This window comes from Hyposmocoma kahamanoa, unplaced genomic scaffold (genome assembly GCF_003589595.1).
Source record: "Hyposmocoma kahamanoa isolate Upper Pololo Valley unplaced genomic scaffold, ASM358959v1 224, whole genome shotgun sequence".
Classification (NCBI taxonomy): Eukaryota; Metazoa; Arthropoda; class Insecta; order Lepidoptera; family Cosmopterigidae; genus Hyposmocoma; species Hyposmocoma kahamanoa.
The window spans coordinates 11,653,949-11,667,931 of NW_020653743.1; the positions used below are offsets into that span (position 1 = coordinate 11,653,949).

At 37.0% G+C, this 13,983-nt stretch overlaps 1 protein-coding gene across 2 annotated transcripts in view; it reads left to right on the forward strand.

The window, feature by feature from the left end:
• Window positions 1-12,857, forward strand: part of LOC113228177 — a 46,469-nt gene extending 33,612 nt beyond the window's left edge. The window contains exons 4-10 of one of the 2 annotated variants that reach the window (XM_026461406.1): window positions 3,715-3,772; window positions 4,231-4,342; window positions 5,957-6,126; window positions 7,496-7,574; window positions 9,438-9,546; window positions 9,713-9,940; window positions 12,708-12,857. In XM_026461406.1, the coding sequence (XP_026317191.1) occupies window positions 3,715-3,772; window positions 4,231-4,342; window positions 5,957-6,126; window positions 7,496-7,574; window positions 9,438-9,546; window positions 9,713-9,940; window positions 12,708-12,763 (812 nt within the window). In that variant the 3' untranslated portion in view covers window positions 12,764-12,857. The remainder of the gene's footprint in view (window positions 1-3,714; window positions 3,773-4,230; window positions 4,343-5,956; window positions 6,127-7,495; window positions 7,575-9,437; window positions 9,547-9,712; window positions 9,941-12,707) is intronic. The other variant, XM_026461405.1, reaches the window with a different exon arrangement.
• The last annotated feature ends 1,126 nt before the right edge of the window (window positions 12,858-13,983 follow it).

Sequence of the window (13,983 nt, forward strand, 5' to 3'; positions counted from 1 at the left end):
TGCATACGATTTCGAACGAACTCTATGTTCTGGGCACACCTTACACTTGATGATACACATATTCGAGTCACGTCGAAGTTGTCCATATCCTATGGCATCATCACCGTAGGATTGTCTCGCCGATCTGAAAAGACGTGACAGGAAAACGTATTAGTCATAATATGTAAAAATTACATTAAACTACACTTGTTAGGTTATATTTTATTGTCTGTACTAGTCGAAATACTTATACGGATGTTTTTACATTTCGAAATTCAGCAGCACAAAAGTCCGAATTGGTGGCAAAGAAATTCCCAACCATTAACATATCCACTCTTGGGAGATTTCGATTGTCGGCTTTCACATAACCAGGTTCCATGTTTAACAAGAAAGAATGAACACTTGTCACTTTCGAGAAGTTTTTATATTGATTAACTAACAAATGGTTGCTTGCTATTTAACTAGACACTTAAAAAACTTTGGATTTTTGGAAATGAAAAAGAAATTAACGCGCGAACAAAGAGTACAGTGACATTTTTTGTTTGTTTACCTACATATGACGTCACGAGTTGTGATTGGTGTTTGCACAACAGATTATAAATGTTAGAATTTTCAGATTTTATTTATTGGTTTAAAAATACAAATAATTATTATTTCCATTGACTTACAAATGGACGACGGGTCTAATACAAAAACCACGAAAAAAATGTCCCAAGTCAACCTATTCGAAATTTAAATTGTTATGTCATCGCAGTATCGCGCTGTCCGTAGAACAAATGAAGACTAAAGCGGAGTGTCGCGCTCTGTATACGATTTTAGCGCCTTACAAGTGCGGACACTTTTTAGCGCGGACCCGACGTCCATATAATTGTAAGTCAATGATTATTTCACAAAAATGTTGATTGAATGATCATTTTTATTATAAAAACATTCTTTGTGACTACATTTTCGATTTTTTCCTGATTATTGTCCGATTGCCTATTGCCTCTTGATAGCCAACGAACTTCAGTATGAAACAACAAACGGTTGAAATCTTCGTCATTAGTAATACAAAGCTGATGAAATAATTTATCATTCAAAGAGGTTGTTACGGAATTTATTGACTGCTTTGATGACATATGGCAGTGATAGAAATAGTCGTTCACTTAAATTTCTAGCAACCAAATGTTGTCTATGAATAACGCAATGTACAGCAAGGACATCTGGAATTTTATTTTATAAGGACGCTATGAAGCCTTTATGGCACCCTGTCATAGCCGGAGCGCCATCCGTAGCAACTGATATAATATTTTTCTAGGGAATCTCTTTCTCATCACAAAACTTTTCCAATGTATTGAATATGGTTTCGCCTTTTGTGTCGGTCTCTAAATTTCTAGCAAACTATAGTTCTTCACATATTTTCTCATCTTTAATAAACCTCACATAAGACAGCAACAATGCTTCATTAGTTGGTAAAGTGGACTCATCGAGCTGAATTGAGAATTGACTAGTCCTCAGATAATTAATTGCACAATGATTCTTCAATGTTTTCAGCCATTTCATCAATTCGTCTTTGCACAGAATTAGTACTCAAAGGAATTTTTCGGATAATATCTGCGGCCGGTTTATGAAGCACCGTAGTTATTACTTCCTTTATTGCTGGATAAATTAACTCTTCTCCGATGTTGTGTGGTTTCCCTTTTTGAGCAATTAACAAAGTGATATTGTACGAAACTCGAAGTCCGTCGTGATTTTGCTTAGCAGTCGCCGATAAGAGTTTTGCTACACTCGGCTGAGTATTATGCTTCTTCTCTAGGTCTTGAAAATATGCTGCATTTTTGTCTTTCTTATCTGGATGCATTTTATTCAAATGATCTTGCAGTCTTGAAGGCTTCATTGCTTCATTCGAAAATGTTTTAGATATAGAAGGCACAAAGGCGACGATGGGTTTGTGGGATTTTCAATGAATCCGAATTTAATATATTCCGCACAGTATTGTCGTCTCTTTTTTACTTCCGACATTGTTTTGTTTTGAGAAGTACGTAAGTAAGTGTGAACTTAAGTACTGCTTATCTATTACGCGCGAAACTTCAAATGAAAATAAAATAAATATTAGGTTGTTTATATAGGATTGCATAAGCAGCACGCACCGACAGGAATAAGACAAACATGCGTATCCTCGTTTATCTCATTCGACGCTCAATCGTAGTCAACAAGTAAGAACAAGTATTCTATGAAACTGCCGATTGATACAGGAATGCACAAATCGGGTTATTTAACAAAAACTTGTTAAAACATGATTGCCCGCGGTCTATTATCTACGTAAATTACCTATCTAGGAATAATAATAACTTTTAAAATGCGAAACTGTGTCTGTTGCCTTTTTATTTGTTTGTTTGTGTCCACTTTCATTTCGAAACGGAGCGACCGATTGACATGATATTTATTTTATTTATCCAATAAAACAGGACAGACATATGAACTACACGGAGAGAAATATCGAACCGAGTTAGTTTGAGCAATCTCTTAATTAATATTAGTTGATGTTCACAAGTTGTAGTCGAGAGTCGAGAGCTCAGTCGGTATCTAAGAGTCTTCCTAGATGAAATTACAAGTCTCTCCCTAAGCCTCACAACGCCCCCATTTTTTTCCCATTAGGCCTGCAGCACCGACAAGGGGGCGTTATCGCCCACTTTGAGAAAGACTGGTTTAGACGATTTGGTTTAAATGATCAAACATTGAAATATAAATACAAGGAATAGTTTTATTAGTTGATCCCTTTATGTGAAAAATTTGCAAATGAAATAAAAAAAACAAAGAAACCCTATTTTATATTTAAAGATAATAGTAGTAGAGTGGTATTAGAAAGAATCTATTTTTATACTACCTACATAATTTCATATAAGCAAACATACGAATGCACCCCTACACGGCGCGTGACGTGCGTGCACACATACAAGCGGCACTGCTACATTTTCTTGGAGTTATAGGTTTGAAATATTATTTGCACCGATTCGTTCTACAGCTTCATATTTAGAATGCAATAAGACCAAAGAGTGAGCCGTCTCGGTAACGTACGTGGCATTTGTATAGTACAAACAACTAGTTTAAACACTCTTTATCTTTATTCGGAAAGCGTTTAGCGCACCCATGATTCGTACGATGGATCAAGATCATTAAGAAAAAAAAAAAATCCATTTCGTTATTCTTCTGCTTATGGTATTTTTTTTAATTTATTTATTAATTTATCAGATTACAAAGACCCATAAATACATACCTTATGGACTAACATTCGTAATAATACAATAAAACACTCGTATAATATATACCTTAAGGAAAAACATACATACAATATAATAAAACACTATTTCTAACTAATCTACACGAATTGCACTTGTCGGCGATGTGTGGCGCAATCTGGTGTCAGGTAACCGGCCGCGGAATCGCCGATACATGACACCCTTCGCCCAAAACTCTTTCTTCATGAAGGCCGACAGATGTTCGGTCGGTACTCTCACTACAAACGAATTAAAATTTACGTTGTGGCGCGACTCCAACCGCTCGACCCTCAGGGTGTATTTGGCTTTATGTCTGATGTACTCCACTATCTCCTCAGACTTAGTGGAGTAATGCAGTCGTGACAGGTACAGCAGCTTCGTCTGCATGGCCGCGATTTAAGATAAGAAAGATCTGAATGGTAGAGCTGATCACTTATGACTGTTGAATTGTTTTTTATTTGTGTATTTTCTCTTGCAGGTGCGGAACTTGGAAGTGGAGGATGCATTTGCAAATTTTGCCAAAGAGAAATTATTGGGCAAGTACATTACACAAATTCTGTACGTTATAAACAATGTACCTACCTATATCCTATATAAATATTGTTTTTTTTTACGACAGTGGCACAGGTGCCTTTTTTTCGTTAGATGACGCGGTCTTGAGCTTATTTTCCGTGGGGCCAATTTAGGAAAAGAAAGTGCCTTAATTGCTTTTGATCTGGTGGTTCTAGTTAGTCCACCTGGCGTTAATTTCTTCCTGGTGCTAAATACAGGAAATTTCCTAGTTTAAAACCAGTTTCTCAGGCTTACTTATATAGGTGTCAACAATCAATTATGTTAAACGTTTTAATTGAAAGGGATGTTGTATGACACTAATAACGCGGACAATTAATTTTTTTTAATTGTATTCTTTTCATGAGCAGATAATTAAAGCCTTAACAAGTGCCTGGCACATGACCCCGTCTTTTTAAAACTGATACTGATGTGCTTGTTACAGGTTCCGCTACACTTGCGTGCAATGCGAAGACGTGGAATTGTGCAGTGCCTGCGAGGCGAAAGACAGACATTGCCTGCACTACGTGTTGAGGATACCTGAGTCCCGGCCTCAGGTCTGTGTAACTCCATTTATTTTCACCAGCTATCACTTTATTTTGGACATCTCCACACGGCAATCAAAATATGTAAGTCCTATAGGTAACTGAGACCGCTCTGCCTGCATCGCTTCGATGGATTAGATTATATTATAGTAGTCACAACTTCAAAATATAGCATAAAGACCACAACTGACAATTGTGGTGCAGCTCGTGCGACTACACACTTTGTGACTGTGTCTACTAGTGCCTACTGGAACAAGTCAAGAAGTAGGTATGTCCATATGCTCAATGTTTCGACCTGAATAACCGATAGGTGATTCCTATTCAGTGGTTCAACGAGAATATATCAGGATAGTTTCAGGAATACTTTTTATTATTGTTGACTCATAAGACGTCCGATCATCACTTGAACAACTGACCTATAAACGACATCACTTAGGGTCGTATTCCAGAACTCTACTCAATACTCAAGTCAGGACTTGAGTATTGCAGTGAGCACTGAAAATCATACTCAAGTCCTTGCCATTAGGGTCGTATTTCCAGTGCTTGTGTTTCCATTGCAATCCTGACTTGAGCATTTAGTAGAGTTCTAGAATACGAGCCTAGGAGCCTAGCCATCAATATTGAGATCTACGAGCCTAGGAGTCGTATTCTAGAACTCTACTCAATGCTCAAGTCAGGATTGCACTGGAAACACAAGCACTGGAAATACGACCCTAATGGCAGGGACTTGAGTATGATTTCTAGTGCTTTGAATCATACTCAAGTCCTGACTTAGGCATTGAGTAGAGTTCTAGAATACGACCCTTAGAGTCGTATTCCAGACCTCTACTTCATGCTCAAGTCAAGATCTGAGTATGATTTCAAGCACTGGAAATACGACCCTAATGGCAGGGACTTTAGTATGATTTCGAGTGCTTTAAACCATACTCAAATCCTGACTTGAACATTGAGTAGAGTTCTAGAATACGACCCTTAAAGTCTGTCTTTTTGAAAACAGAGTAAAATGACAGTTCATTGCGCAAAAGTGTTGCCCACTTGCGAGCAGCTAGTGATTGCAGTCGATAAATATTCTATCGACTATCTACTGAATATTGGTCACGCTTATGGAATAAATAGCTGAATTTATTGCATTTGAAACATCCTCGATCCATTATTCAATCAATTACTGAGCACAAGTTCATTTGGTTTATCAATTTTTGTAAGTTCGTACATACATACACTGAGATACATTTAGAACTATGTTTATGAAAAATATAATATGGAGACATATTTTAAAGTATTTATTTTCATTGAATATAAATAAATAATCATATACAGCTATTCTTGTTAAAACGCATATAAATAAACATTGATTTCGACACTACTAGGCCAACTTTCAAAATAAGAATAAAGAAGACAATGACGCAATTAGTAATCATTAGAACGTCGTAACAATCAGAATTCAGTCATTTTTGGCAAAATTGTATCTTCTTTCGCAATCTATCGATAAAACTATCGACAACAATAACATAACATTTTAAAATTTTATGAAACTGGCAACCCTACCTATCATATTATATACCTATTACATTGAATTGAAATAACTCAGTATAACTAATATGGTTGATATACAAATGTTGATCATAGGAAGAGGTCGAGAGAGTGTTGTGCCGCATCCGCCACGAGCTGAAGGCGGGGCTTCAGCCCGTCGCCGCCAAAGGTGCTAACGACAGCGACAAGACTGACGACACCCACAAGGCTGACAACACCCACGACCCTGCGGACACCGTAAATGCGGACACCGTAAACGCTGACAGGTCGGCTAATTTTTTTATGAACAATTTGCGTTAGGCCTACTTAATAATATTATGTAGTTCGAATGCCTATCTCTCAAAGTTGCAACTCTCACGGTCGTATTCCAGAACTCTACTCAATGCTCAAATCAGGATTTGAGCAGACTTGAGTATGATTTCAAGCACTGGAAATACGACCCTAATGGCAAGGACTTGAGTATGATTTTCAGTGCTCACTGCAATACTCAAGTCCTGACTTGAAGAAGAATTTTTAGATGCTCGTATCTTTGTTATATTCAGAATAATATTACTGTTATTAATTTACAAAATTACGTTTAAATTGAAATTTTTGTTTGAATTTTATCTCAAAAATTCCGCCGAGCTATTTACATCAATATTGAGATCTAAAGCGTAAAACTAATAGACAGAGGGTGTGAGTCGGGCGCGCGTCGGGTCGGGACCGCAGCGGGTGTAATTCCGGGTGTAATTTATATGGACGACGACACACAGAGTGCGGGCGCGAGACGTACTAGTTCCGTCAAGACAGGTGTGAATTACCTATTAAATTGTTTTGTCGCTTTTATCCCCGTTTTGTAATTTTAGTAAAACAAGAGGACCTTAAAGCCCATAAAACCGTATACAACTATTACCCTGTACTAAAATAAAAATATTTCATTTAATTGAATTTTTATTGAATTGATATTCAATTATTTTTTGTGAAATTACTCCACTAGTTTGTTATAATTATTAATACAAAGACCGAACACTCAGAAAAAATTCCTTCGATCCGGTCGGATTCGAACCGACGTCTTCTTGCATACCGTGCCAGACGCTATACCAACTAAGCCACGGAACGAACCAACGGACCTCACGAATTCTTCTATGTGCTTGCGTCGTGTCTTTGTACTTGGTCTTTCAACGACTTTTTAGTCTAAAGTTTTTAGTGAAAATTGGCAACCCTGCAAATGTTATATTCGTAGTATTACGAAACCCTCGCCTGAGAGGAGACCCATGCCCAGCAGTGAGACGTATAAATGGGGTGATTAGGTTTTCTGGATTGTTACACATACGAAATTAAACTATTTTTCCGGATTTTAATCGCATATATTTATTTTTCAAACAAACCAACGTTTCGGGTTCTTTACAGATCCCATGACCACGGCTGACTGAGGTGGTACCGTGATCATGGGACCTGTAAAGGGCTGTAATTTAAAACTAATGTGGTTTTTATGGTATGTTTATAGTAGGTTTGTATAGTATGGTACGCAAACAACCATTAACCGGATCAAATTATGGTCCGTAATCTTTGGCACACTTTTTGTAATAAATCATATAATATAATAAATACATTATTACCATTACCCCATTATTTATGTCTTTATTTATTTCACAGCGTCAAAGTGGAAGTGAAGGAAGAACCAGATCCTGGGCCTGATCCACTCCAAGATTCCTCCCTCAATACTGCTTACGATGTAAGTTTTTTTTATGAAAAATAGACTTGGCCACCATCTTACTCTCTTAAGTGGCAATATGGTAGGCGCTTGTCTAAAAATTGCCTATTCACTGTAGTCTGGAGTAACCACAAATCCAGTTGCATATAACACATCTGTGTTACACACACAATTGGGTCCGTGGCCGAAAGGTTACCATGCTAGTCTGCTACGCAGAGGTCTCGGGTTCGATTCCCCCCAGACTGGGAGAAATATTTGTAAGACTTACTTATATTTCTCTCGTGAGTTTGGGTGTGATTTGTGGTTGTCTATGTGTGTGCCCATAACACCCGCGAGACGGGGTTTCCCTGGTGGAACGCTATGAGTAGGTATGTGCGTTATTTATATTTGAACTTTTGTCGTTCGCGTGCAGAATGAGAAATAGGTCATTATAAATACAACACGTATATACCACCTCATCATCATAAGTACATCACGTACATCAAGTACATCATAGGGTACTTAGAGACTGTGGATTGCCTCGTCTGGGAAATGAACCAACCAAATGTGAAAAAAACACCCTGCATTTTTAGGACCCCGCGGATCAAAAGGGTCAGTTATAAACTCAGTACAGAGTACTAAAAAAACCGACCTCGAAAGTTCATGAAATCACATCTATTTGCCAAATTTTATTGTAATCGGTTACCGGTAAGTGCGCGAAACTGGATTCACCTCCTAGTTTGCCACTCTATAGGTGGAATATTTTCTTAATATTTAAATGGGACCACTATTGAGGTACCCTCTTTCCAACAAAAAACAAAATCAGAGAGAGAGAGAGTATCATCGAACAGTGCATTTGGTGAAAACAAACGCGTTATCGCGTAACGTACCTTCCTACATGCAAAAAAAAACGTACAGTCGAATTGAGAACCTCCTTTTTTTGAAGTGGGTTAACGGGACACGATTAAATTTTTCATTATTTTACAAGTTTAGGAAAATTAATTATAATTTGTATTATACTGGCGATATTCGTATTTCTAAATTCTATGGATAGCTTTGGCTATTTACTAACCTTTCAGTTGCCACCCTAAAATTTGACACCCCGAAAATTGCCAAGTTGCAAAAAATGGCGGAAAAAAAATGCGCGAATCCATCCGAATTTAAAATCACGATTTCATCTGTTTTTTGTTGCTAAAGGTGTGGAAAACACTTTATACATATATATTTATTTGCCGAAAATAATAAATTAGAAATAAAATTCAATAAAATAGAATTTTTTCCGCCTCAAAACCTGATATCAGCACGTGGCCATCTGAGGTATTCACAATTTCCCGCTATGGCTTTGCTGGCAAAGCCCGATATGGGTACGTGGCAACCTTTGGCATTTATCATTTCCCGATTAATAAATATCCGCTTAACTTACTATTTCCTTGCACAGTTCATTATTATATTATATTATATATTATTTTACATGTCCCAGTAGTGGGACACAATATGTTAATTAAAAATATTATTATAGTATTAGACAACATCACATACGTTGCTCTGATCCCAAAGTGAGTAACTAAAGCAATTTTTTTTATGGAAATCTGAAACAACGACTGTACTAGTTACAAACATATGGACCCGAGACAATTTAAAAAAGTTGGTTTTCTATATTGACCCGGCTGACGTGATATAAAAACCACTGTGCAAGGCATTAGATCACGGGTCGTCAAATGATGATATTATAGTATTTGAATGCATCTATCTCTGTGAACTAGACAGGATGCCAATTTTAAATTGTAAGTACATAGCTAGATACTAGGTAGTCCCAGGTTCTATGCACATCATCTTTCAGTTCTAATCCGGGTGACGGCATATACATATTGTGATTAAAACAATTTTCGGTTAAATTTCTAACAGTTGGAACTTACAAGCGAACTGGACATCAAAATCGAAAAGGAATGGCTGGATGAAGAGATTAAAGAGGAGATGAAAGAAGAGAACTTCGCCGTGTTCACGCACTCCGCAGGTTAGTGTGTATAAAGTTATCACAGTTAGTTAACAATAATAATAACGTTATTTCGTTTTAAAGAAAAAACGATATCCTTTACTCATATATATACATTTCGTATACAGGGCATAAGGTGGTTAGGCTTTTACCCAGATTACACACTAAAGTATTTTTTTTTTTTTAGTTGAAGCTACAAGAGATAAGATACCCCAGAAACGACCCTCGCATAACATTACCACAATACCTGAAAAGAAACCATATTTTAGTATAGAAAGCAATGCATCCAGCTGCAGTGGATCAGGGGTTCACATAGACAAGAATTTAAAATTATTAACCAAACCTCCACTTCGATTGAACGAATCGTCAAATTTTGAAATTCACAAACATGCGTCGGGAGGGCAAATAAACAAAGGTAATAAAATATCGAGTTCTAAGGTTTTCGCGATTGTTACACATAGGAAATGAAACTAATTTTCCGGATTTAAATCGCGTATATTTGTTTTTTTCAAACAAACAGACCGACGTGACCATGGGACCTGTAAAGGGCCCGAAACGTCGGTTTGTTTTGAAAAAACAAATATACGCGATTTAAATCCGGAAAAATAGTTTCATTTCCAAAGGTAATAAAAGTAAATGTAAATATTATTATACAATCGCAGCAGTTGTACTCAGGCCACACAGAAGCCGCCGCGGAAGCATTCCGGGCGCGGGAATTTTTGTTATGCACGAGTTCGTTCACGGCTAAGTGACAAATGGTCAAATATCCGTTTTAAATAGAAAAAGAAAGAGCACAAAATTCTCTTTTAAAAACAGTTAAAATTAGTTAACGCGTTGGACTTATCGGAATCTTACCCTAACGATGCAAATCTGAAATATCATTAAACAGTATCAATATTCTAAAACTGGGTTATGGTTTTTTATGATATCGCAAAAAAATATTTTGTCACTTAACCGCGTTTTAGTTACTGGACGGCAGATGAACCCTGCCACACTGAAAGGAGCGGCGACCGCGCGTCAGCCGCGCGTTTCAGTGTGACAGGGTTCATGTGGCCAGAGCAGGGTTCTTTGGCCCGCCAGACGAAGGTCTACCTTATCGGAGTTTTTTAACGTGATAGCTTTAGTACCTTTATATGGCTTCATAGAAATGAGTTTGTGGCACGTTAAAGACTGACAAGTTACTTTGCAGACCCCATTATTGGGGTTGTAGCTCGAGTAGAATTTATACAGGGCGGCCCATTTTCAGTGGTCCAAAAATTTTTTTCAGATAGAGGACATCGTAATGACTCATTTAAAATAAACGTTTGTTCCACGAAAATCAATAGTTTAGAAGTTATGATTTTTCATGCCCTTTAAAATTTTCTGCTCTAGTCACCAAAACCACTCTCATTTGAAAACTGTTCCACTAAATGAATTGAAATTTGGTATGGAAATAGTGTGACCACGTAGCTAGTATGCAATGTGATATTTTATGTTTGTATTTTTGATTTCGCCGTTATTTTTGATTTTTAGTTCATTTTTTATTCGCTTACAAATAAATTGTTAAGTTTTCTAAAAATTCGTGACTGAGAAAAATAGACTATCTGAATTTGCTAATAGCCTTAAAAACTACCTTGAGATGTAATTATTGTTTACACATAAAATTTTAGTGGTGTAATTATTGTAACGTCTTCAGAAATTGAAATCACGTGCACTGAGCGAATAAAAACCAAAATTTACAATTTCTATCATAATCGTTATTCCAACAATTTAACAAAAAACTTAATTAATTGAAAGAAAACATTAGTTCAACTAAGATTTATTATTCAAATCTAGTATTTATAAATAATGCACAAAAAAATATGTGACTTTCGGTTGAAACTTCGGACAACATCAAACAGCAAAAATTAATTATAAATGTTTATTAAAAAAGTAAACAAGAATTATTTTACAATAAATTCTCAAAGTGCCTCCGTCTACAAGGACACGCAATCTTCGCTCGCGCAGAAAGCCGGAGATCCACTCACAAAGGCGGCCGGGAAGACCATATGCCGGAAGCTTGGAGAGGAGACCACGGTGCCAGACCCGATCAAAGGCCTTAGCAATATCCAGACTTATCGCTAAGGTTTCGCCTTTTTGTCGATAGCTTCACCCCAGAGATGCATTAGATACGCTAGAACGTCACCCGTTGATCGGTTCGGCCGAAACCCGTACTGTCGATCATTAAGAATGGAGTGACGTTCCAGATTATCTGGATATTTAGAATCCGCTCCATCACTTTGCAGAGCACTGAAGTGACAGCTATTGGGTGATAGTTTGTCGGATCAGACCGATCTCCTTTCTTGGGGATAGGTGGCACGTTGGCCTCCCTCCAAGCTAGGGGCACGTTACCAGATTGGTATGAGAGGCGGTATAAGCGCGTCAGTACGGGAGACAACTCCGCCGCACACCTTTTAAGGACGATAGGAGGTATCCCATCTGGACCATAGGTTATGATTTTTTCTCAGCCTTAAATATGCGGTATCCGGCCGGATATCGTTCTACTATCCGGTATCCAGCCGGAACCGGAAAGTTGCCGGATATCCGTGTCATCTCTAACAGCAATGTGTAGCTTGATGTGTACATGTTCTCACAGGGTCTCGAATTATCGACCTCTTGATCGAGAAACAACCCGCTTCTGTTAGTGATATAGATTTACGTAACAACGACCACACGACGCTCTACCGGCTTAATCAGGTTTTGTCAAAACTACTTTTGCTACAAATTATTAGTAGCAAAAGAGTTCCTTATGAAACTGCTACCTTACCTATTTCTACTTTCCGGTTTTGGAGAGTAGGGGTGCTCGTAAAATGATAGGCTCATGGGACTTGATCACTTATGTCTCGAGGTGATGAGCGCAGTGGCAGTGTCTCCCTCCGATCTTTGCGTTGTAACGCTCTGAGTGGCACTGCGACTGCTATGGACAAGCGTGTGGCTTACCATCAAGGCTTAACACCAGGCCTACGACTTGTTCGTCCCGTCACTTGGTATTATAAAGAACGTATAGATAGTACGTACATACCAAGATATTATAATTTCCTATATACTTACTTAAAAGTAGATTTATGAAGCCTATAAAAAAGTTTTAATTGCCAACTCTCTGCTGAGGATCAATAATAAATCAATGTGTTCCTAATCATTTATGAACGATCTTTTTTTTTCAGCTACCCTACCCCAGGGCAACGAAGAAGGAAGTTCTGTCAAGAAGAAAAATAATTAGCTCTAGTTTTAGTTTTATTTGTATTTTCGTTTGTAAACGGGCAGCTCGAAGTTTCATAATATTTGCAGTTCTATTTTTAAAGTCGGAACTAATCGAGTTTTGCGGAAGTTGACGATTGCAAAGCCAACGTTCTTATTTATAATTAATATGATAGTATAGTTTTCACGCTCATTTACGCTACTGTAAACTCGGTTTAGCTTTAACATTCTACTTAAATAAAATTTAAATTCTCGGATGCTTTTTCTTAAATATGCATATCACTAATCTAAACACCATGCTTGGCCACAATTTACCGACGATGGTACGTGTTTAAAAAATGTCTTCCATCTATGAATGACTTTAAATTGTACTTTTCTGGTAATACGGATCATTGTAATTCGAACACCTGAACCTAGTGATGTACTGAACACACCATGTCTAAGCGATAAAGACACTCTCTGTGTTTACTTATTACCCGCCTGTTATTAATTACGATAGACATACTTAGTAGTGTATAAACACTTGAATTTCAATAGGATTTTCCTTTTTATTTGGGCAAAATGACGCAAAATTACTAGGAATTTAAGGTTATGGTGTTGCAAAATGTCGATAAAATTTTTAATTTAGTACTATTGTAACGCCGGAGTAGAAGATTTAAATCGAATATTTGCCATAGTTGAAAACGCTTCACATGATGTACTTTGCATGACATCAGTTAGGCATAATATTTATAATCTTCTATCTTCATGTGACACCAATGTCTGATTTCATATATTTGACCACTTACAAAATCAGTCAAGATCATTTAGAGCTTTTTTTCAGTGCAATTCATACAAATTTACATTAATTTAAAGTTCAATTAACAGTACAGGCATTTTCAATAGGTAGGTACAGTTTTTTACCTAATTTGGTGACAATTTTAAATTTTGTGTTTTAAGGAAATATTATGGGTTGGTATTATATTAAAAATAAATTCCAAAAACAATATCTTACCGGCCCTTCAAAATGTCAAGTACCTAATTTTAAAGATATATGGAAATAAAATTTTGTTCGATCACCAAAATTGAACATTGTTACCAACATTTTTGTAAGCAAAAACATTGATGACCAAAAAATAAAAATTAAATCAGAAAAAATATTTTATAGCCCAGGATCTTAGATGCTTATGCTTAGATCTTAGATAATTGCTTGGACCTTCTGCTAACAACTGATCCAGAGCTATACTCTGTGATAAGAATACC